Here is a 26,306-nt window from a genome sequence, read left to right on the forward strand (position 1 = left end):
ACTAATATGTATAAAATGGATAACTAATAAGAACCTGCTGTATAAAAAAATAAAATGAAATTCAAAAATTCAAAAAATAAAAAATAAAATAAAAACCCCATTGTATAAAAACTAATGAAGTAGAATATCAGAATCCTCCTTAATGTAACTTCTCAGAGATAATCACTGTCAAGAGTTGCAATGTGTATCATTTCAGACTTTTTCTTTGAATGTACTCATTTTTATGCAAACTGATTTCGGTGTAAATATCATTTGCAAATTAATTCTTATTTTTTAAAAAAACAACTGTAAATATCCTCCCACATCAGCTTTTATGGATCTACCACATTCTTTGCCCTCATAGCTGTACCATAATTTATTAAGCCAATCACTTATTGATAGATATTTAGGTTGTTTTAGTTTTTCACTGTTACGAACAATGCTGCAATTAACATAGTTTTATAACTTCATTTGTAAGGTAAGTTCCTGGGACAAAAGGTATATAAGCCTTAAATTTTCAGAGATTTTGCCAAACTCCTCTCCAGAAAGCAATTAGATGTCCACCAGGAGGATATGAAGGTGCCTGGTTCTTCACATTCTACCCAATAATGGAATCCTATAGAGGTACATATTTAATTATTAGTGAGGATAAGTGTGTTGTTATATAATTATTAGATATTTGTATTCCTGGCAAAAATTTTTGAAGAGCAGTGTGCACTCATCTTTTTTTTTTTTTTTTTTTTTTAATTTATTTATCTATTCATGGCTGTGTTGGGTCTTTGTTTCTGTGCGAGGGCTCTCTCTAGTTGTGGCGAGCGGGGGCCACTCTTCATCGCGGTGCGCGGGCCTCTCACTGTCGCGGCCTCTCTTGTTGCGGAGCACAGGCTCCAGACGTGCAGGCTCAGTAATTGTGGCTCACGGGCCTACTTGCTCCGCGGCATGTGGGATCTTCCCAGACCAGGGCTCGAACCCGTGTCCCCTGCATTGGCAGGCGGATTCTCAACCACTGCGCCACCAGGGAAGCCCCACTCATCTTTCTTTATATCTGATCCCTGACACGTTCACCTTATCACTTCCCACTACCCCTGTTACCTCATTAAAGCAGCATTCCTCAGTGCACTCTGATGAGATTTGCTAATCGATGAAACATTCACTATGGGCTGAGCATGGTGCCTGGCAATGATGGAAATTTAAAAATGAAAAGAGAACAGGTTCTCTTTCCGTGGAGCTTAGTCTTTTAAAAGAATACTCGACAAGGATGAAATTGAGACATACGTGGCTCGTCAGGACCCAGAGTAAGTCCTCAATTTTATAGGAATTTGCACTAATGTCCCTGAAATCCTTCCCCAATATCACCAACACACAGAGTCACAGTGCAGATAATTAGAATTAAGGCCCTCTTAATCTTTACTAGCGACAGGGGGGTCTAGAACAAATTGCCTAAATTGACAAATTAATATTTACACAGTGTGATAGAACTTTTTAAGAATTCACATATCAAATTAATTTACGCCATGGTGCTCATCTTAACACATCCTCATTAAATGTTGGCTTTGAAAACAGTCTACCCAATAGTGATGCAAAGAGAACTCATTTGCCAACCCCTGGTCCCTTACAGATACAAAAATGTCATAAAAGAATTTGTCTTCAGGGTTCATTTTTAAGGGTTTAGTCTTATTTAACTCTGTGTTTAGTTTCTTGCTTGTCAAAGTGAGAAAGGACTGGTTTCTCTGATCTTTTCACCAGTCACCATAAGCGATTGTTAAGAGAAAATAAATGCTGTCAATTGTGCCCCATTAAATATGATTTTCTGTCAGTTTAAGTCATCGTCTTAGACTGACATGAACTTTACCATTTCGAAACCTGAAATTACTACTCTGATTACTATGGTCTTTAGAGATGGAATTCAGTCTCTCTGCAGACCGAATGTTCTCTGAAAAAAAATGACAAAGTTTAATGTTTCCTTTATGCAGATTAAAAAAAAAGTAAAGCACAAATATTCCATATTGGAACAAACAGCGCCATAGACGAAAATGAATGTAAATGCCTTATGTTGCACAAGACTAAATGAAAATGTGATGTGAATTACTTTCTAGCTCATCACTAGTGCCCAAATGACTGTGTTTCTGTAGTCTTAAAAATCACTTCAATTTTCAACCAAATGCCGCTAGCCAAATAAACAATGTGTGTCTCTAACACTTTTTATAATGCTTTCTGGAAGAGAAATACAGACAGTATGAAAAAAAAGAAAAGAAAAGCGTACTCAGCTCATCTTGCAGAGTCTCACTGTACATCACCAGGAGTCGTCAGAGACTTGTTGAACTTTTGAACTTGTCCATTTACTCATTTGGTCAGTCAGTGCATGAACCAGGTGAGTGTAGAGTGCTTGCCCTCTGCTGCAGATCCAGCCCATACTCAGCCATGTTTGGGTCCTAGGGGCCCCACCCATCTTAGCTAATTGGATGATAGGTAGGCACTGAATTATTAGTTGGTCAACAATCTGTACATGGTTGCTGGGACAAAGAGAGACTCATTCATTCATTTAGCACATTTTTTAAATTTAATTGTTCTTTTATATTGGCGTGTAGTTGATTTACAATGTTGTGTTAGTTTCAGGTGTACAGCAAAGTAATTCAGTTATACATATACATATATCCACTCTTTTTCAGATTCTTTTCCCATATAAGTTATTACAGAATATTGAGTAAAGTTCCCTGTGCTATACAGTAGGTCCTGTTGATTATCAGTTTTATATATAGTAGTGTGTATCTGCTGGTCCCAAACTCCTAATTTATCCCTCCCCCCACCACGTTTCCCCTTTGGTAACCATAAATTTGTTTTCGAAGTCTGTGAGTCTGTTTCTGTTTTGTAAATAAGTTCATTTGTATCATTTTTTTAGATTCCACATATAAATAGTATCATATAATATTTGTCTTTCTCTGTCTGACTTACTTCACTTAGAATGATCATCTCTAGGTCCATCATGTTGCTGCAAATGGCATTATTTCATTCTTTTTTATGGCTGAGTAATATTCCATTGTATATGTATATACAACATCTTCTTTATCCATTCCTCTGTTGATGGACATTTAGGTTGCTTCCATGTCTTGGCTATTGTAGACTGTGCTGCAGTGAACATTGAAATGCATGTATCTTTTTGAATTATGTTTTTCTCCAGATATATAGCACATTTTTTTGAATGCCTCCTCTGTGCAAGGAACTGTTCTTGGTGATGGAGATCAAGTGGAGAGCAAGTTACATTGGTTCTTTCTTCTCCTGGAGCTTAACATTGTAGTGAGGGCAAGGAATAGAGAAAAGAAACACGCGAACAAGCCAAAGACGAAGATCATGTCAAACAGGCACGATGACAAGAATTAAACAGAGTGATACAGTGGCTGATAACTGGGAATGGAGTAGGCAAGGAGGTCTCTCTTATGAGGGGACATTTAGGCTGAGAATGACAAGAAGGGTGAACCATGAAAGGTCTAGGTGGAACGTGAAGATGGAAGAGCAAGTGGAAAGGCAGAAGGGAACCTGGTGCTGTAGAGGAATAGATAGAAGAACAGCACAGGGAGAACACAGTGGATAAAGAGGAGAGTGGGGTACAGTGAGTCATGCAGGGGCCAATAAGAGATAGGGCCTCACGGGCCATGTAAGGTACTTGAATTTTATTCTGGATGCAGTGGGAATCCTTTGCTTAAGACTAAAGGAGTGACATGACCTGACTTACATATTTTAAGAATTATTTTAGCTGTTGTGTGCAAAATATATTTTTCAGTTAATCTAGGCAAGAGAAGATAGTGGCTTAAATAGGGTCTTAGTGATTAAGAGGGAGAAAACTGGAAAGATTTGGGATGTATTTAAAGAGATGGTACATAGAACTGGCTTCTAGAAACTATATGTGGGGAGAAGGCAAGGCAAAGAAGGATTCAAGGCTTGGGGTCCAAGAATGGGGAGGATAGTAGTGGGAGGTTGGTGGGACATGGATCAACTGTTCCATTTTGAACATGTAAAGTTGAGGTGCCTATTAGATGCAACAGTTGTTTTAAAACAAATGAATGAATGGCCTGTTGTAGAAAGCTATGGTAGGCCAATCAGATTCCCTATTTGTGGTATGTGCACTAAGGAACTGGAGAGAGGGAGGGGGTTGCAGATGAGCCAAAGCCAAAATTATAAGGAAGCAGAAACTGAATCAAAAAGGAAGCCAGTTGGAGGAAGGAAAGTATCAGATCAAAAGAGTTAAATACATCTCGAGGAGTCGTCAGTGTACATGGCCCGAGAGGGAGATGTGAGGTGAGTTGTTGCTCCCTAGACCTGCCTCTACTTTCTTACTTTCTAGTTCTGCCCATAGGTACCCTTCCAAAAATATGCTGTTTTCTTGATGTAATTTAGGTGGGTTGCTGTTTCTTTCCTATGAACTAACCTAGTTGAAATAAATAACTCAACACACTGAGGACCACAAAGATGAGTCATATAAAGTCACTGTCCTCAATGAGTTCACAGCCCAGGAAAGAAGATAATCGTGCAAAGAACAGTTATGTAAAGTCCAAATGGAATGCTAAGGGTGTTAAAACGTTATTTATCTGCCATTTAGTATTACATGTTCTTTTATAAGCAAACAAAAAATTAAATGTACAAGTTGTCTGTTGGAATCTGCATCAAGTAATAGAAACTGCAAATGATGATTTCTAGTAGGAAATACATGGCATTATATAAGGTTTCCCAGATTTTGATCATGGGTTTTACCAAATGTGCATCCCACCTGGACTATTATTTACTTAATGTTTTCATGTAGTTAAACTCACTTTTGTAACTTAAATACATACTGCTGCCTCATCCTAAGCAATAAAGCCCTGAAATAATGGTTTGTTTGCTATTTACATAGTTTTCTAATATTCATAAAAATAAATACAGACTCTGAAAATAGAGAGCCGACCTGCATGTGGCTAAAATCATACCACAACCACCAGGGCTACAAGTACCAGATTTTTGGAAACAGTGACATAGAGAGGAAAGCACTAGACTCAAATTTACAAGATCTGACTTTGAACTTGGCTCCTTAACCAAGAAGCTACTGTGCAGTTCTGGGCAAATCAGTCTCTTTTCCCCTCAGCAATAAAAGGATTGTATACCTTCCCTGCCCATCTTACAAAGTGATTATAGGGATCACATAAGCCAGGGTATGTTCAGATGCTTTGCAAAAGACAAAGTGCCTAACAAATTGCAGTGCTTATTGAGAATGTAGTTGTGGACCATAATGATTGTACCTGTGGGTTCCTAATGTAGGTGCCACTTGGGCAAAGCTGGCATTTAAAAACCAAAACGAATATTTTCTCCTCTAAGCTGTGCTCCAGAATCCTCCAGCTCTTAAAACTTGTCTTCACTTATTATCAGAACCACACAATTTGGACTGTGCTCAAAACAATTTTCAATTATTTCTAGCAAGCAAGCCTTGTCTTCCCAAGGGTATGAGGGAGCCCCCAGAGAAGGTACCTTCTTTGATCAAATGAGTTCATTGTAAATAGACTGTCCCTTACAGTGTACGGCGTGGCATGAGCAAAGATTTAGTGCCCCTTTTTGGCTACAGTCTTTGTATGAGATAATAAAGCTCTCTGAATCTATTTCCTAATTTGTAAAATGGAAATAATAATCCCTATTTTGCAAGGGTTTTGTGAATTTTAGTGACATAATGACAGTTAATTGTTTAATATAGTGCCTGAGCCATAGATAGCTCTAAATAAATATCAGCCACTATTATTTTACTGCATGAAGGATGAGAATTGCTATTCACATTGGTGACATCTATTAGGAGTCTATGATTCCAAGTATCATAGTACCCACCTCTTAGAGTTATTGTGAGAAATAAATCGAAGTTCTCACATGTAAACGGTGTCTGGCACGTGATAAGTGCTTAATAAACGTAAGCCTTTGCTGTCCGCATCAGCTTTTGTTATCTCAGTGTTTATTACAGTACATCGTATTTTGGATGAAGCAGGGTTCGATGACAGGATTCTTAGTTGTAGAAAATTCTCTGTTAAATCGGAATTGATTGTCTGTGTTGTTGTCTCTGTTCCATTGTTCAAAAAATACTATAGGAGTTTAGCATAGTGTTAGAGAATAATAGTTGTTCAAAAGATACTACATGAGAAACAGGAGAGATTAGCCTCTGGTTTGATTTGAATACCTAAAGCTCTTTATTGATAAGAATCTAGACTTGTGCTATTATACACTAGCTATGTGTGGCCACAAGCCCATGAAATGTGGCTAGTCTGAACAGAGATATGCTGTAAAGTGTGAAATGCATACTAGATTTCAAAGACTTAGTGTGAAAAAAAAATTTTTAATTTCATTAATAATGTTTTATATTGATTAGACATTGACATAGTAATATTTGGGGTATATTGGTTTAAATAGATTATTTCAATTCATTTTACCTGTTTCTTTTTACTTTTATAATGGGGCTACTAGAAAATTTAAAATTAAACCTGTGGCTCCCATTGTGGTTTGCATTATATTTCTATTAGACAGCACTACTCTAAGCCATTTCATAGTTCAAATGTTGACAAAATATCATGGCCCATCTTACAGTAGCAAAGTTTTTTCAGAATTTTAATGTAAACTATTTTTGTAATAGTTTTTATCTGTTGAAACCACTTTCTAAACTTATTGTTTTATAGCAAGCCACGATTTTAAGTGGGTAGAGTTTGGCCATCTAGTTCTGTTATTTGTTTATATCTTAGTGTACAGTATTTAAAATGCATTACATTGTAACATAAAATTTAACATAGTTGTTTCCACTGAATGAAAGAGTTGAGAAAGGGACAGTTTACCTTAAAATTAACAAAATAGCAAACACAAAAATGACTAATGTTATAATTAATGTTATAAATAATCTTGAGGGGGAGTCAGTGGCTGAAATTAGGGGATGAGTCTGAAAACAGTGATGGATTGTTTAAATATCAATAGTATTTTGATTAATTTATAACAGTAAAATACTTTCAGTTGTGCCATTATGCCCAGCAATAATGTAGGTTATTGATTACCATGTCCTACACAATATACTGTATTAATTTGTGAATCCAGTGGGTTTTTACTGAAAATAATCTTATATAACATGCACATTCCCAAATCTCCATCAAGTAGACAGTATGTATAACAGGGTGACCTCTTAATGAGTCAATTTAGTTCACTTTTGAAATGAAAACATTTTATAAAATAATGTGTTGATAACTTTTAAAATCTTATATGGATGCACATGTTTTGGCCACGTGTAGGTCTGGGTATTCGAGCTTTGGAGAAGGTTCTAAATGAAGAGCCCTTGTCAGCTAAGAGCAGAGAGAAACTGCTTTGCTTTATGGAGATCTTCTTAACAACATTCCAGAACCGTTCTGAAGCACCCAAAGTAACTTCCTGTAAAGAGGTATTAAGCACCAACTTGCTTTAGCTTAGAATTCATAACTCACAAAATAAAACAAGTGGAACATCACTGATTCTGTAATCCCGTCCCCTGCACCTTCCTCCTTTGTTCTACAGGATTTTAACAATATACCCGTCTCCAAACTTACAAATGATTTCCTTTTCCAAAGTTCATCTCCAAGGAATGACCAGGAGCTTTTCAAAGCAAGGTTGAGGGTTGGGTATAGAGCAGAACCAGTCATTTGAATACACAGGTTACTTGTATGTCTGCTTTGTAGCTTGAAATGTGTCTGCATTAAATACTTTATATCTGTAGAAAAAAGTTAATCCGTAGAGTAAAGGCCATTTCTACGATAGCATGCTTACATTGTAACATGGTTTAGATATAAGACAGACATTTTAATCTCCCCTCACCCTACTAGGAAAGCATGGTTTTATGGGTTCTCAATAGCTCACGTCTTATGCAAATTACTCTACTCCACTTGGCTCTCAGTTTCAGTGAACAGCATTCCAGCAGTGAGAGGTGTTCAGTCAATGACAGTAATGTCTTGTAAGGGACCTTCTTTGTAGACCTTTCTATTGATTTTTATATTTTCACATCCCTGAATATTTCATCCCTGAACTGAAACCTCTATCCATCAATAAATGCATCTCCATCTGTTGTTCTGGGCTTAACTTGTCATTCCTTCTGGAGATTAACACAGCACAGAGATTATTCCTGTGCATATTGTGTCCTCAGACTTAGCCCCTGATCTCTCCCTTCCTTCCTCCCTCCCTTCCTTCCTCCCTCCCTCCCTTTCTCGCTTCCTCCTTTCCTCCCTCCCTCCTTCCATCTGTGTTTTTTCCTCTTCCTGACTGAGCCTTGTAGAGCAAATCTGTGAAAGGAATTGTTGGCTGGACATGGGCCCCAGTACCCTGAGGAGGCAGTGGGACAGGCCTGAGGTGGCTGATGGAGGAGACATGCATCTTTCCAAGTTTGCAATTCCTACTTCTCAACAATGTGCCCCCAATGCAAGTACTTACCAATTGCATGCCACGAAATTCCCCGAATGTCCCTTCTGAAATATTTTGAGAAAAACCTCTTTGCCTCACTAGGTAGATAAGTTTGGCCAGTGATACCCAAAGGGATTTTTGAGAAACATTAGCCCTATGAAATGCTCTTCAAAGAAGGATTCACACTGTCTCAAAGAAATATCTGTCCTTCCATGTTCATTGCCCCATTACTCACAATAGCCAAGACATGGAAACATCAACAAATGAATGGATAAAGAAAAAAAAATATGTATATCACATTCATATATATGTGCACATATATTTATATATCACATAGATATATTGATATGTATGTATAAATATATATGCAATGGAATATTATTCAGCCATAAAAAAGAAAGAAGTCTTGCCATTTGCAACAATATGGGTGGACCTCGAGGGCATTATGCTAAGGGAAATAAATCAGACAGAGAAAGAAAGATACTATATGATCTCACTTAAGTGTGGAATCTAAAAAAGCCAAACTCAGAAACAGAGAGTAGGAGGGTGGTTGCCTGGGCGGGGGGGTCAGGTAAATGGGGAGATGCTGGTCAAAGGATACAAACTTGCAGTTGTAAGATGAGTGGGTTCTGGGGATCTAATGGACAGCATGGTGACTATAGTCAACAGTACTGCATTCTGTACTTCAAAGTTGCTAAGATCTTAAATATTCTCACCACACACACACAAAAAGGTAATTATGCGAGGTGATGGAGGTGTTAACTAACGTTACTGTGCTAATCATTTTGCAATATATACCTGTATCAAATCATCACGCTGGGGCTTCCCTGGTGGCGCAGTGGTTAAGAATCTGCCTGCCAATGCAGGGGACACGGGTTCGAGCCCTGGTCCGGGAAGATCCCACATGCCGCAGAGCAACTAAGCTCGTGTGCCACAGCTACTGAGCCTGCGCTCTAGAGCCCGCGAGCCACAACTACTGAGCCCAAGTGCCACAACTACTGAAGCCCACGCGCCTAGAGCCCGTGCTCCGCAACAAGAGAAGCCACCGCAATGAGAAGCCTGCGCACCGCAGTGAAGAGTAGCCCCCGCTCGCCGCAACTAGAGAAAGCCCGCACACAGCAACAAAGACCCAACACAGCCAAAAATAAATAAATAAAATAAATTTATTTGAAAAAAAAAAATCATCACGCCGTACACCTTAAATTTACACAATGTTATGTATCAATTATATCTCAATAATGCTAGAAAAATAAATAAATAATAATGAAAGACTGGGGGAAAAAATTTAAATGTTGAGAAACACCATTTACTGGCCCCCTTCACAGTGCACATTGGAATAGTACCCTGTGTACATCTGTTTATCTCTGTTAACCCAGCATCTCCCTAACTCATTTGATCATAAAACCTTGTTTTAAAATATAACATCGGGGCTTCCCTGGTGGTGCAGTGGTTGAGAATCCGCCTGCCAGTGCGGGGGGCACGGGTTCGAGCCCTGGTCTGGGAGGATCCCACATGCCACGGAGCAACTGGGCCCGTGAGCCACAATTACTGAGCCTGCGCGTCTGGAGCCTGTGCTCCGCAACAAGAGAGGCCACGATAGTGAGAGGCCCGCGCACCGCGATGAAGAGTGGCCCCCGCTCGCCGCACCTAGAGAAGGCCCTGGCACAGAAACGAAGACCCAACACAGCCAAAAATAAATTAATTAATTAATTAATAAAAAAAAAAATACAACATCTATTAACATCACATAACTAGACTTCCCCAGAACACACTTTGGAAATCTTGAGTTAGATATTAGTGAATTTTCATTCCAGCTGCAAAAGAAGAGCTATATCTCTTAAAAGGATCATTTAAAAATAAAAATTAAAAGCTTCCATGCTGCCTCAGACCCATACACTTTCCATTTTATGGATCTGTCTTTGATGGGGATGGAAATGATGTTCTATGGGTTAACACATTCAAATCTATGTTGTCCATTCATTAATCAGTGTGTTATACTAACTCTGCTGGCCTGACTTAGTGGCGATGCTGAGAGAGGTAGATAAAGATCTAAGGACTGCTAAGTGTCTGATGTGACAGAAGCGTTGGTCAAATGCAAATGGAGGGAGAAGAAGGGGTCAAGGATGTCTCCTGTAATTTTATCTTGGGTGGCCAAGTAATTAGCAAATTATAAATTGGAGGTGTGTCTTAATCATCCTCCATTTTCCTTGATTGTAAATAGACAGTTCATAAGTATATGGCCAGACAAAATTTACTAATGAGTGAAGGTCCCAGTCTTATGCCCCAACACCTCGCCTGTGAAACAGCACTAGGCTTTACAGCTTTGCTTCCTCCCTTCCCCTACTCTGAAGAGAAAGTACAGGATCTAAATAGTGACCAAGATGGGGGAATAAGACAACATGGATGAACTTGAGCTCTTCTGAGGCAGTCAAATAAACATCTCCCAAGAATAAGAGAGGATTGGAATTTGTATTAGGAGTTGCTGTTGTAGAACCCATTTAATGTTTAAGAGAATCACGTGCAATGACTGAGATTCTAAGTAAGCTACTCTGTTATATATGACAGTTCACGAGCACTGGGCTATGAGATCCTTGGCTTCATAGATAATGGGCCCATTTCAAGGAGGCTGCAAACTCAAATACCAGCAGTGCCAGGCAGGTACCATCGATGATGAAGTGGACAGAGTATAAAAACACCACAGTGCAAGAGGAATGGAGAAACAGCCACTGTCACTCAGGTCTAAGAAGAACCACCTCAGAAATGATGGGATCCTCACTGACAGATGCTAAAAACGGTCCAGGAAAGTTTGAGGAGAAACTGGATATTTGCCTAATTTCAAATATCTCTCCTAAGATACTTACAAAAGATATTTATAAATTACAAAATACTAAACTTCACAGTGGAGAAACCCAGCAGACACCACCTTAACCAAGGTTAACATCACCAGAAATAAGATAACGTTAACATCATGGACCCCATGATAAGATGCACTGGTATCACAGAATTGCTTCCGTGGCCTTCTTGGTACAAATGCATAGCTTCAATCTAATCATGAGGGAAAAGTAGGCAAACCCAGAATGAGGCATTCTGTGAAATAATTGACTAGTAATTATCAGAAGTGCCACAGTCATAAGACCAGGAGAAACTAGGAACTGTCACCAATTGAAGAAGACTAAAGAGGCATAATAATTAAATGCAATGTGGGATCCTGGATCGTGTCCTGGGACAGAAAAGGGGCATTAAGAGGAAAACAGTTGCAATTTGAATAAGGTCTATAGTTTAGTTAAAAATATTCAGATATTAACATTAGGGGAAAGTGGAGGAAGGATATACATGAACTCTTTATGCTATTTTTTGCAAATTTTCTATCAGTCTAAAATTAGTTTAAAAAATAAGCATAGCAGGAAAATAAAGAAAAAGAAATGATGGGATTCAGAACCTCCAACATCACACTAACCTATAGAAATATAGTGTGAGCCGTGAATATGAGTCACATACGTCATTTGAAATTTTCTAGGAGCAAGTTAAAGAAAGTAAAAAAAGATTGGGGAGATGAATTTTAGTAAGTTAACTCAATATATCAAAAATATTATCACTTCAACATATAATCAATATAGAAAATTACTGAGATCTTTTATATTCTTTCTTGCTCTAAGTCTTCAAGAGCCAGTCTCAATTCAGACTGGCTGCCTCTCCCGTTCTCAATAGCCTAGTGCGGCTGGTGGCTACCATATTGAACGACACACATCTACCACCATCAAGACACATTCTGTTTGCATCTCTTATTATTTCTGCTTCTTCCTATGAGTGTTTTGTTCTTTCCTACTATAGACTCCTCCTTCCTTCCCTCACTTATGAGAATTTGTATGTTCCAGACATTATTCTATGCACAAAACTGACAAAAATTTCCAACTTCCTGGAGCACCCATTCTTGAGGGAGTGATTGACATAAACAGTAGCTATAGTAAATAAGTAAATTATACAGTAATTAGAAGATAGTAAGTGCTGTGGAGTGAGGGTGTGAGGGGCACAGAGCTGAGTAAGGTGACTCAGATATGCTGGGGGTAGGAAAGCTAAAAGAGGCAAGACCTAAAAATCAAACCCAGATCACCTATGACTTCATTCTGGTACTTTCCATTCTTTAATTTCAACAGACAATTTTGAATGGAGGGAATAATGGGAAAGTAAAAACAATGTTCTGCTTTGACTTATTTAGTACTTAATAAGGTCCAGTGCAGCTCCGTCATAGAGGGCAACACCTGACTGCCATTTTCAATGTCTGGTTTAAAGGAGGTGATAGCATTCTGAACAGCCAGCCCTCCAGCTAACCGAAGCAGAAATATGCAGGAGCTATCTTATAAGGACTAGGATATCTCAGCAGAAAACGGAGGGTTTTGAAATTATGCAGCCCACTGCTATTTCTTGACATGAGTCCAGAAAGGTTTGATCTTTCTTGCCCTGAAATTTGAATAATTACCTACAGCCTGGTGAATTTAACATATTTGGAAAACTGATTTCTTCTCTCTAGAGGATTGTGAATTTTGTTTACTCTCCTTGTGATGGAGTATGAGATTCATTGTTTTTTTAAACTTTTGGTCAGTAATAGTTACTCATTGAAATACCTTCCAATCACAGTTCTTTCTGCTCTGGGATGTGAGAAAAGAGTGGCTGCCAGAAATGTGTACAAGGAATCCTGCAACCTCTGCTTTTCAGAGTCTGAGATACCTTAAAGAAGTTAAAAGAAAGGAGGTGCAACAGAAAGAAAAAGAAAGAGAAAGAGAGAGGGAATTTGTCCTATGTTGTGTGTGTATTTTTCCTGCATCCGATTATGTGAGGTGCCTGTTGGAATGGAGAGTCTTGGACCTAGCCCCAGATCTCTAGATTCCACATCTTTGGAAGATGGAGCCTGAGAATCTGGGTGGTTCATAAGGTTCCTAAGTGATTCTTATGCCCACTGGGTATTGAGAACCATAGATCCTGGTGCCAGAAAGGCCCAGATTTGAATCCTGATGCCTCTGCTTACTGGCTGGGGTGCTCAGAGGGTCTCTTCTAAGGAAGGGACACTGCACTGCCCCCCTGCGTGTAGTGTTCTCTGTCTATCAGGCTTTGTAACAAGAAGACCAGGGAATTTGGATCCAGCATACTAACTCCCACTGTGCTGGGTCCAGCAGGAGAATTCTTCAGATCTCTTAATTGTGACATTTTAACAAACTATTCTGTTCCCATTTTTTAATGCAGCTGGCATAGAGGCTGCTTTTGTCCCTTTGTTTTGCTAAGGGGAATGCAGGCATTTGTTTCTACTCCTTTTCTTTTCACTTGTATTCCTATAATGCACGTATTTATAGTCCAAGGAGGCAAGAAAGAGAACTAGGACAGACTTGTGTTTTCAAGGCCTGCCATGTGGACCTGGGCAGGGACATGTCAGGCCTCCAAAAATGAGCCAGTAAGTTCTTTGTTTGCGATCTGGGCATAGCCCTTTTATCATCTGTGGTCCCATCTAAATAGCTTTTCTTAAGGGATAAAAGCATATTATCAGGGCCTAAGAAATAACTTGTAATTATGGGCTCTCGAATGGACTCAGGTACTGTTTAAAAGCACCAGATGAAAGAGAAACTTATGAGGATTTTGCTCTTTAACTAGGCCTTGGAGCCCTGGATGAACTTACTTTTTATGTTACAGTCTCGTATTTTTACCTCATTTTTAAAATTACAAAAGTAATAGATGCCCATTGTACAATATTCAAATAATACAGATCTATTAAGTAAAAAATGAAAGCTCCCGGGACTTCCCTGGCGGTCCAGTGGTTAAGACTCTGTGCTTCCACTGCAGAGGGCACGGGTTCCATCCCTGGTCGGGGAGCTAGGATCCTGCGTGCTGTGCAGCGCGGCCAAAACAAATAAAATAAAAGCTACCACATACCAAGCACTTCAGTTCTATTCTCTGCTATTTTTCTAGACATATATAAACACATATGATTAACACACACACACACACAAGAGTAATTAGGACTCTTTAAAGTGTAAATGAGACTAACCCAATTCAAAAAATTTTTGAGAAATAGGAGAAATCTCTTGGCTTACATAATCATACTTAATTGAGGTGAATAAGCTTCAAGAATGGCCAGATCCAGGGTGTCCAACAGGCTAGTCTTTCTTTCTCTCATCTCTCTCTCTCTCTCTCTCTCTCTCTCTCTCTCTCTCTCTCTCTCTCTCAGCGTGTCCTCTTTCTGTGCATCTGCCTCATTTTCCCCCCTCACTTAGCTTTCCCCAGGTGCTGGGGAGGATAGCTTTCTGCAGACCTGGATTTGCTCTAGATTCAAGACAAAATAATGCCCCTTCTCCCCGCAAAAATGTGGACATCCTAATCCCCAGAACCTGTAAATATGTTGTCTTAACATGGCAAAGGAGAATTAAAATTGCAGATGGAATTAAAGTTGTTCATCAACTGACCTTTGAAGATGGAAGAATGGGGCTGTGAGCCAAGGAAGTGGATGCCTCTGGAAGCTGGAAAAGGCAAGGAAATGGATCCCCCCCAGCCCGCCTCAGATCCTCCAGAAGGGAACACAGCTCTACTGACACCTTGAGACTTGTGTCATATTTCTGATCTACATAATGATAAGATAATAAATTTGTGTTCTTTTAAGCCACCAAGTTTGTGCTAATTTGTTCTAGCAGCTGGAGAGACCTAATATAGGGCCCCAAAGGCAAGAGACTTTTTCTCCTCAAAATCAAAATTTTTAAAAATCCTTGGAAGGCTTCTGAGTAGCCTAGCTTGGTTTTCAGCCAACCTCCATCCCTGGCACCACAGTCAACAGCATCGGATACTATAGTTGTCTAGATCTGGTTACTCTTTATGGCAGGGAAAGGGGATCGAGAGGCTGTGATTGGCAGCCCTTCTCCTCAGAATCACATAACTGGCATGGGAACAGAGCAATTCCCCCAGAGGAGGATTGTGTGGGTTTGTTGTTTATAGTTTGCTTTTTAGAATGGGTTTGTGACATATATTTTGTTCTATAATTTGCTTATTTCTCTTTACAACATATTTTGGGGATATTTTCATTTCAATTTATACAAATCCTACTTTGTTCTTTTTAGTAGCTGCCTGGTATTCCATTGGGTAGATGAACCAAACTCATTCAACCATGTTTCCTGTTGATGGACATTTAGGATGTTTCCAATCTTTGCTTCCAAACAAGACTGAATGTTGTGTCCTTCGATATATCTCTGTGCATGTCATAGGACTTGCTTTTGATTTTTTTCTAAACATTGGTAATGTGAGGGTGCAATGGAGAAAAGAACAAGGATAGGCGTAGTGGGTTGAATAGTGGCCCCCCCCCCAAAATATGTGCAAGTCTGAACCCTCAGTACTTGTGAATGTGACCTTACTTGGAAACAAGGTCGTTGCAGATGTAATTAAGTTAAGGGTCTTGAGATGAGATCATTCTAGATTTAGGGTGGGCCCTAAATCCAATGACAAGTGTCCTTATTAAGTACAGAAAAAGGGAGCTCACAGAGACACAGGGGAAGGCCATGTGAAGACGGAGGCTGAGATTGAAATGATGCCTCTGCAAACCAAGGAATGCTAAGAATTACCAACAGCCACCAGAAGCTAGGGGAGAGACATGGTATAGACTCTCCCCCAGAGCCTCTAGAAGGAAACAACCCTGCTGACACCTGACTTCTGATTTCTGGCCCTCAGAATTGTGACAGAATAAATTTCTGTTATTTTAAGCCACCCAGTTAATGGCAATTTGTTATGGCAGCCCTAGAAAACTAAAACACAGGTTGTGAAAGCAACTGGTTCTCCTGCCCTCCTCCGTTTGGCTTGTGGCCAGCTGTCAATCATCTGGGAAGACAGAGGAATGTTAGGTCAGATCACAAAAGCCATGTAGCACACAGGAGTCATTTCAGTGTCCATTTCTGTGAATGTGCTTTGTGATTTTTATCTTCTAGTGCCATTTTGCTTAAACAAATGATGAAATTAGTATATACTTCAGAGTCAGCTCCCAGTGGATATATGGAAGAGAGGCAGACCCAGTGTGAAATGAGAGACAAAGCAAAGTGAAGGCTTAGGCAGAATCCTCTCTGGTGATCTATAGCATCATAGATTTTTAGTGGTTGTGCATAAGAGGAATGAATAAGTAGACAAAGGAAGGAAGGAAGGAAGGGAGGAAGGAAGAAAGGAAGGAAGGGAAGAAGGAAGGAAGGAGGGGGGAAGGAGGAAAAAAGACAGATAAAGTAGACCATGATATGACCAGTGGAGACCTTTGAATGCCCCCTTTCAATCAATGCCCTGTAGGGCATTAAGCCCTTTATATTTAATTCACAAATGGCTGAAAATGCTCAGAATGTGCTTGGTGTCCACTACGATGACACAAGCTGGCCATGCCTCCACTCTCACCACCCTCACTGTTTCAAGTCAAATATTGAAATGCAGTGAACAATATCCCAAGCAGAGAGCTAGGAATCTGATTCTTTTTGATCAGTAAAGCACTAAAAACAAAACCAAAAAAAAAGGCAATAACGCATACAGGTATAATCACAGCACACAGGTATATTTACTGCATTGGACTTTTTCTCATCTGACTTCTGACATATGTGAATTAACGTTGGGCCAGGAAGCTCATACTTGGTAATTGGCAGCTGTATTTTAACTGCAGGCTTGAATGTTTTGGGGGGGGTGAAAAAAAGGAAGAGCAGATGTTGAGATGCCTGTTTTGGTTATGTGTAGTGTATCACTGCCTGTTCTTAAACCTGCTGAAGGAGACAGAGTAGGTCATGGAAAATCATGGAAAATGGAGCAAAACTCTAAAGAAATCTCTGCTTATGGTAACTGCTGGACCGTAGTATAATGCCTGCCTTTGGCTTTCAGCTTTTCAGCACACGCATGGCCTTGGCTTCTGCCACTCCCTCTTCTGGATTTTCCTCCCCTCATCAAGGCCCATTGCAAAATCTACCTCTCGTCTTCCTACCCTGGATAGAACTTCGAGGGAACAGATCACAGATCTTATTAAATTGGAATAATTGATATTTATTGTAGGATAAAGCCACTGGGGACCAGTAATTGAGTGAGAATGTAAACCCGTGTTAATAAGAATTGGGGGACTTCCCTGGTGGCGCAGTGGTTAAGAATCCGCCTGCCAATGCAGGGGACACGGGTTCGATCCCTGGTCTGGGAAGATCCCACATGCTGCGGAGCAACTAAGCCCATGCGCCACAACTACTGAGCCTGCACTCTAGAGCCCACGAGCCACAACTACTGAGCCCACGTGCCGCATCTACTGAAGCCCGTGAGCCTAGAGCCCATGCTCCGCAACAAGAGAAGCCACCACAATGAGAAGCCTGCGCACCGCAACGAAGAGTAGTCCCCGCTCGCCACGCTAGAGAAAGCCCGCACGCAGCAACGAAGACCCAACGCAGCCAAAAATAAATAAATACAATAAAGAAATTTATTTAAAAAAAAATAAGAATTGGACCAACCAAGAACTGCAGAGTCCCAAATGAGCATTTTTCTATTTCAGCATTTCCTTGAGCTCCTGATGAATAACCTTCTGCTTTTAGGATGACTTACTCTTTTGATAGCCTCTGATGTGCTTGTTTTCTCCGTGCATTTAAATTGGGTCATGGGGCAGGAGCCGGCCGTGCTCTAAAGCTTCCCCCAAGAACATGGGTCTGGGATGTGTGTTTAATGTTTTCCCTGTAACAGAGAGAAATGTCGTCGGTAATTCTTATTGGCAGGCCCAATGTTTAAAGCTTTTGGAATTATCTGAGTCGCAGTGTCGCAGGAATCGTTCTGCATTCAAATATTTACAAGGCATAATTAAATGGATTAATGATGTGGGGTTCTAGAAACAATACGGTGGTGTTAAATTTTCCAGCAGCCTTCTACTAGTTTCATCATTCCTTTTTCCCCCCTTCTCTATCTTTTCGATTTATGATTTTTGCTTTCAGCCCTCTATGAGCTTCTGATATCTCAGACTTTGCACTGAATTTCTCACTTGGCCCCTCTTGTTACTGCCCCTCGGTTAATTTCATCTCCTCAGTATCCAAAGGCCCCCTCCTGCTTCTTAGATTAAATCCTCCACTCTTGTCATTGTCTTCCTCACTTTGCTTAGATAACATCTGATACAGCTTTGAAGATGTGAGGTGCTGTCCCAGTGCTAAGTGGGATGGTTCTAATTATTATCTTGAAGCCTCGCATCACCATATTCTCTTTCTCTCTCATTGTTTTCTCTCTCTTAGTCATCTGGGTGTGAATAATGAACACAATGTTTCCTTAAGTGGAAGAATGGAAATATAGTTGAGTTCTTTTTCCCAGGTTGCCTGTTAGCAGAAATTGAGGCATATCCATGTGCTTTTGGCCTGGGAAAACGAAAAGGGAAGATTGAGACACTAGAATGTGTATTGTGAATGATCACAGTCTTAGAGATTTTTTAAATGACTTCTGTTTTTATTACAAAACCAACAAAAAATTGTTGTAGAGAATTTGGATAATTCAGAAAAGCACACAGATGAGAAGACATGTGACATGAGTTTTCATCTTGCAAATTTTGTGTGTATAATATATACTATCGTCATATTAATCTATTTTCACACACAAAATAGGGTCAACCTGAACATAATGTTTTCTAACTTACGCTTAAACTTAATGCACTGTGAACATTTAAATTACATTTTTTTCCCATCATCATGACCACAGGCCCCCTCTTATACAGATGGACCACAACTTATTTAACCAGTTCCCACAGGTGAACAATTAGTTGGTTTCCAATCATCAACTAGTTCAGCAATTAATTGGACTAAAATAAACAATGCTGCAATCAGCATCCTTTATACATAGCCAGCATAGTTTTTTAAAAATAATTATTTCTTCAACAAAAATTTCTGAAGTTAGATTTGCTGTTCAAAGGATATAAAAGTTTAGTAAGCATTGGCTATTTAGAAAGACACCCAGAAAATGGTACTAACTCAAGCTGCCCATCTTGGATGGGTTAGAAAAGGACACCCCATGTCAGAGTGTCTCTTTCCTGGTCTTTCCTTAGCTTAGACATCTAACACTGGATTGGTCTTCTTTGCTTTGGAAATATCACTTGGATTCTTAGAATGGTTCTAAAGAATGGTCCAGGGCTCCTCATGACTCATCAGCAAGGTCCTGTATCCCTAGGACATCAGTTGTATCAGAGGCAAATTCATGTTTAAAGAACCGCCCACTGGAAGCAGTTACACTGGTTTTAGGCCAAATCAGAAGAGAAATTGTAAAGAAGGAAGAAGGAATATTAATGCTTAGTGACCACCTATACAGTGCTGACATTGTTTTCTCTTGACAATCTTATAAGATAGTGAAGTTTCACCTTCATTTTGTAGTTGAACTAGATTCAAATCCATCTCTACCTGATGCCAAAGACCATGGTCTTTACTCCCCTCTATAACTCAGTTTTGTAGTTTAACTACTCAGAGCAGAGTTCCAAAAGCCATGAAGAGTCTGCCTCTCACTTAGCTCTATTTATGTTCTGTCAATTTTTTCTTTCTCTTTAAATATCAATTTGGTACACATTTGGCTTTCCAAGTGTTAGAAAGCAACATTTCTCTTGTTTTACTTGTAGGTCATGTTTTCACTAGAATCCTTGATGTATTATTCTTTTTTCTCTTTGCCTAAAAATGTAATATAAATTCATGAAGGCTTTGAATAGTGTTATATATGGGATGTCATTTAACCTGCCTTGCAAAGTCTGTTTATCAAAGCAAGAACTACTTGTTGGAGGATGTTAACGTCCTGAGTCAAAGGAAAAATAAACTGTGGGCTTTAGAGTGATCTTTCTACATATGTATTGACTGAATGCTTAAGGAGAATTCTGACATCTCTAGCCGCAGATGGTTTAGGAACCAAACAGTGAACTAGACAAGCTTGTATCCATAAACTGAAGACTCTAGCAAAGATGAGAACAATATAGCATAGGGGTTATCAGCACAGATTGACAGCTTTGGAACTGATCTTACCTCTAAGTCTCATTTTCCTTTTCCGTATAATGGGGATAGTAAGGTTTACTTGGAGAATCATCCTAATGGTTAAATGAGTTCATGTGCTTTCAAGTGCTTAGTAGGGTGAGATCAAACCTGAGTTTGATCTCAGTGGATGATCATGGAGGAAAAGATATTTTAAGAAACAGAAAAAAATCATACACTAAGTGAATCTGTACTGGAAAAGCATTAAAGGGATGTAAAAACTGCCTCTCCTAATGTAGACATCAAGGATATAGCATCCCTTTTTCTTTATTATAGAAAAAAAGTACTGTGAAGAGCCCAGAGTTACTTCATAAACTTAATTTATTTAATTACAGGAGAAATTCTTAACTTCTTTTGGAACCTTGTTCCCTCCTCCCCTCACCCAATTTGAGAATCTGATGAAGCTTTGAATTCTCCATAGAAAGGTGCACATTCACATCATATGCTGCAACTTCGGGGGCACCAATCTATTCCAGGTTAAAATTGCCCCCAAACATAGAGGTTGTAGACACATTTTCATTTATCTGAACAGGGTCAGAAGGGAGAGGGCTGTAGCTGGGAATACCCAACGCCAAAGCCAGAGATTCTAATCATTGCTGTATGCTGGATACATTCTGTGCCCTTGAGCACTCATAATGTAGAAAAGAAGACAAATAGGGAAATGAATGAGCGCTGTGCAATGTGGCAAGAGTGACAATATGCACATATACTGAAAGGAATGACTTCATGATGCAGATTGAGGAGGGAGGGCTGCAAACAATATGATTTCACAAGTGCAGCAGTGGTCCCAGGGTCTTTCAGAATCTTCGGAGATTCTGTGAACCATGTGGCATATATATTTCATCAAAATCAAAGTCCCAGATCACAGGTAACTCAAAGAATCACCCATGTCCTCTCCCACTAAGTCCATCCTCCTTCTCTATATGAGAGAGATGGAACAGGGGATATGGATGAATGGAAACTTATCAGGAGACATATCTTCATCTTTGCTTGATAAGTTTTATCTCACCTATATTATTCTATAATGTCTGGAATACCCACACCTTGAAATTCCTGAATTCTTGATTTGAAATATCTGGAGGAGGGAACAGACACACCGCTTCACCTGGCACACACAGCCTTGTTTATGGAGGCCTCTAGCTGTGTCCCAGGCCTTGAGGCCTGCTTGCTCAGCAAAGGGCTCTAACATGGACAAACAAGAAAAGGAAGGTACTAAGGAAATGCCCTGGCCATTCAGTGATGCTCAAGTGAGCATGGGAGCAAAATTAGAGCAGTTCTCTATTTTTAAGTGCATTGCTAACTCCATTTGCATTAGCCCATCACTACTAAGTATTTTCCTTTAGACACACCTAAATTCAAATCATAGCCCTACCACCTGCCAGCCTCAGACAAGCGACCTAACCTCTCTGAATACTGAGTTAACATGTACTGAATGCCACCTGTATCTGTGGTCCTGTCCTAAGTGTTTTACATATGTGGACTCGGCCCACCCTCAAAATAACTCTATGAAGAAGGAATTATTATTATTACCATTGAATATTGCTCAGGATCACACAGCAAGTGGGCAGAGCTGGAAATGGAGCCCAAGCTATTCAGCCCCAAGGCTGGAACCCTCACTCCCAAGGCCATGGTGCCTCCAAGGGCCACAGGTCAATTTCAGCATTTGTGATAAAGGGACGATGCTGACCATTCTTCAGAGTAGTGGTTGGGTTAAACAAGACTGTTTTTGTCAATCATTGAATACTAGGGTCCCTGACCATAAAGGGAATCCTTCTGGGAGAATCCATAGGCATGGGAGAAATCAGGTTGGCCACAGAAAGTCACACACCGCTGACCACAGCAAGCCAACCCACTGTCTATATCAACAATGCTTTTTATCTGTTCTCTTTTTTTCATCTCGCCACCTTCTGTTTTCTTCTGCACTGCTCCCAAGTGACTGTTCAAATAGATGAAACTGATAGCATTTCATTTCCTTGTGGTCTTCATTCCTGGCTCCCGTGATCCTTCTTAGTGAACAAATGACTTGGCTTTTCTGAAACTGTCTGACTTGATATGTTTCGTTTCAACTGCAATCTGTTCTTTCAAAGGTGAATGATCAGAAACCATTGTCGGAAAGTCGAGAATGCACTCAGAGTCCGAGAGCCAATACAGTTTTGTTTGTTGCTTTAATTACTGTGTAGATGTGCTTAGGTTGTTTGGATTGCTGTTCTTGTTGAAGAGAATTGGAGGCACATAGCTAACTCTTCAATAAACGTTTTTGAGCCCTAGTTTTGTGTATAATGCAGGTCTAGCACTAAGCAAAGAGAAAGGAACTTCCAGAGACCTCAGACCTGGACCTAGTCTTTCGAGTGGGGCAGGGGGTAGGGGGTACATAACAGGCTGGAGAGATAAATAAGACAAAGAGAGCTACTGTCCATTAGAAGGGTAAAGGAATAGGCTGTGGTGGTTTACAGAGGAGAGAGATTGCGTCCATCTGGAATGATCACGGAAGGCTTCCTGAAGGTGGTGGCAACTGAATAGAACTTTGAAGGACATAGAGAATCTGGACTAGGATATGGTAAACCAGAAAGGGTGAAGGACATTCCAGCTATGCAGAATGTATCTGGAGAGTAGCATATGATAAAGAGACTTTATGCAGGAGGTTAATTTTTATAAAGAAAAAAACCCTCATTTGCTGAGGTAATAAAGAGGGAATGAATCAAATTGACATCTCTGACTTCATTTCTTACCATTCTCCCCCTGTCCACAATTCCTCCAATACAATACTGCCTCAGGGCCTTTGCACTTGCCGTTCCCTCTGATCTGAACACTTTTCACAGATCTTTGTGGTCCCTGACTATGACAAAATCCATGTTTGTTTCAAAGCACTTTACATACTGTCTTGTTTAATATTCTATGCCTGGCACAGGAAATCTCACATCTAGTGTGTTCCTATTCCCTGCCCACCCATGTATCTATATCACTTCAAAATACTAGTTTTTATGCAAGCCTAGGTAATTGAAATTCTTGATTTCTCCTTCTGTGAAAATGGAGGTGAAAATGCTTACTTCCCTTTGAGCAGTGATTCTCAGCCTGAAGCACATAAGAATCAACCGTGGACCTTTTGAAACCACAGATGCCCAGGTCTTACACCAGACCAGTTAAGCCCGAACCTCTGCAGCTGAGACCCAGGCATTATCAGTATCTTGACAAAACTCTCCACATGGTTTTGGTGGACAGCCCTCACTGAGAACCTCTGCTTTAGAAGGAGAAGTCAAGGGCAGTGGCCTTTGCTGATGATATTTCTCTTCCCTGCTCACTCTGGCAGGGTGGAGTGAGTAGCAGTATCCAAAGCAAAGAGACGCAATCCGGAAGGCAGAAGCAATACACGTTTCCTTCATTCCACAAAGGATGAAGGTGTGTCTGCTGTGTGCCAGGCACTGTCCAAAAGGGATGAAGAGTGTAGGGAACCAGAGAGAAGGCAATGAACCCTTTGGGTCCCCTGAAATGCCCCCATCTCTTGGAGACAAGACTGCTGACTGCAGGGTTTGGTCATGAACCAAGAACGATGTTCCAATTAGGAGGCCGAAGGAGATTTCCCTCAGATCTTCACTGAACGAAAGGCGTTATTTCCCAGAGCGCAGTAGCATGTTCTAGAATCTCCATCCCTTTATGAATCAGTCATTGCCTTAGTCCATGAGGCTTGACATGCTGTTGTTCTTGCTTCTGTCTCTGACCTCATTTCCTGGTGCTCCTCCCCTCCCTCAGTACACTCCAGCCACACTCCCCTCCTCCAGAACTTGAGATAAAATCCACCTCCATAGAGGCCTTGAGATACCATCAAGAGCGATTCCCTTCTCTGGACCATGATGTCTGCTCTTACCTGCACTCTTTAAGCCTCTGCTTCCTTATAGTTGCCTGATTTGCTCTTCCCGGTCTCTGCTCAAATATCACCTCCTCAGAGAGGCCCTTCCTGACCTCTTTATCTAAATAGTACCCTACTTCCTCTCCATCTCTTTGCCCTGCTTCATTTGCTTTATAGCTTTTATTGTGGTGTATTTACTGTTTGGCGGTTCATCTTCCATTTTCCCTGATAGAGTGTAAACCCAAAGAGCTGGGACTTGTTCATTGCCGTATCCCAGTTCCTAGCACAGTGCCCAGTACAGAGTGAATGCTCAATAAATATTTGTCAAATGAGTGAATTCAATAAGGTTTTATTCTCATTGTATTCATATGTATATTTATCTTCTATTAAAGGCAAGTGATACTAGACTTTTAATTCGAGGTAAATGGTCTACTTTTTAAATGAGTTAGTGTCAGGAGAAGAGGAATCAATTTAAAGAAAGATATTAAGTAAGTGGAAGCATAAGAGATCCACAGATGTGATATGACTCATGAGAGTGATGAGAATGACTGGCGTTTGGGAAACACTGGTCTAGAAGCAGATCGGGAAACAAAGAAAGAAGCACAAGCCGAGAAGTAAGGGGAATATCATCTAGTCATCCAAATCAGGATGCTGAATGATAAACTTGGCCTACCTGCAACTGCAGTCTCTTGCAGTGTTGAGGTACAATTCATCTGGCATTTACTGAACATCAGCTGTGAGCTCAGTGTGACGGGGGGGTAAGTGAGATATAGAATCCAATCCCATTTTCAAAGGTGAACCTCGGAGATAACCGTGGGCACTATGACAGTAGAAATCAAAATGTGATCAATGCTATACGAAAGGGCCAAAGAGACCACAGAAGGGTAGCATTTGTTTCTCTGGAGGTAATCAGGAAACCCTTCTCTGAAGAGGAGAAATTTGCATGGGGCCTTGAAGAATGGGTAAGATCTCAATAGGCAGAAATGGGGGCCAAGGCATTCTGGACAGGGGGAACACCAGGCAGAATAGCAGCAAATAATATAGGGAAATGAGCTCACAGGGCACAGTGAAAAAAATATCTATGGGGGGCTGCTTGGAGAGGCCTGACCAGGCGGGGCTTGGGTCAGCGGTGCTGGCCGGGGTTTGCTGTTGAGGCCGGGTCTCCACCCCTGGACCCGGGAAGATGGTGCCAGGTGGTTGCCCGGTGAGTTACTTACTTCTCTGCGACCAGGTGGCTTTGCTGATGGGGAATCTCCTTCTGCTGCATTGTGTCTCTCGGAGCCACTGGCACAACACTACCGCCGAGCCCGAGCCCACCTCCGCTGGCGCCACCCACCGGCTCTGCGAGCTGGGACTAGGGCGACCCCACTCTCCAGTCATCCTTTGCTCTTACCGACCCGATGAATTTATAGAGTGTGAAGACCCAGTGGACCATGTTGGAAATGCAGCGGCATCCCAGGAACTTGGTTATGGCTGTCTCAAGTTCAGTGGTCAGGCCTACAGTGATGTGGAACACACCTCCGTCCAATGCCGCGCCCTGGACGGAATTGAATGTGCCAGTCCTAGGACCTTCCTACGAGAGAATAAACCTTGTATAAAGTGTACTGGACAGTACTTCATAAGCACTTTGCTCGACTCCTTCTTCCTGGGATGTTCTGGAGTAGGTCGTTTCTGTCTGAGACACGCTGGCACAGCAGTAGGGAAGCTCTTGACACTTGGAGGACTTGGGATTTGGTGGTTTGTTGACCTTATTTTGCTTATTCCTGGAGGGCTGACGCCAAGTGACGGCAGCAATTAGTGCACTGTTTACTAAAAAGAGCTGCTGCCGTGACCCAGAGAGGCAAGTCTCCTGAATTCATCTCTACAGGCTCAGAACTCTTCCTTGTTATCAGTCCTGACCATTGCCTTCCTCTTTGGAGGGAATGGCTTTGGCGAGGGAGGTTTCTTTGGACTGTGGATTTTCAACCCAAACTTTACCTTGCAGACTAGAAATGACAAGCAAACAGTATTGTGGGTATCAAGTTTGTACCTTTCCTCATGTACAAAAAATATAAAGGATAGTGATTAACTTA

The 26,306-nt window shown here is 40.7% G+C and overlaps 2 protein-coding genes across 3 annotated transcripts in view; both read left to right on the plus strand.

The window, feature by feature from the left end:
* SYNPR (synaptoporin) overlaps positions 1–26,306 on the plus strand; it is a 296,719-nt gene that overhangs the window by 199,581 nt on the left and 70,832 nt on the right. The gene's annotated exons all lie outside the window — the stretch shown is intronic.
* LOC132374171 (TM2 domain-containing protein 2-like) lies at positions 25,418–26,032 on the plus strand. The gene has a single exon (XM_059937692.1). It carries the CDS (start codon positions 25,418–25,420, stop codon positions 26,030–26,032), a length of 615 nt encoding a protein of 204 aa, XP_059793675.1.

This window comes from Balaenoptera ricei, chromosome 11 (genome assembly GCF_028023285.1).
Source record: "Balaenoptera ricei isolate mBalRic1 chromosome 11, mBalRic1.hap2, whole genome shotgun sequence".
Lineage (NCBI taxonomy): Eukaryota > Metazoa > Chordata > Mammalia > Artiodactyla > Balaenopteridae > Balaenoptera > Balaenoptera ricei.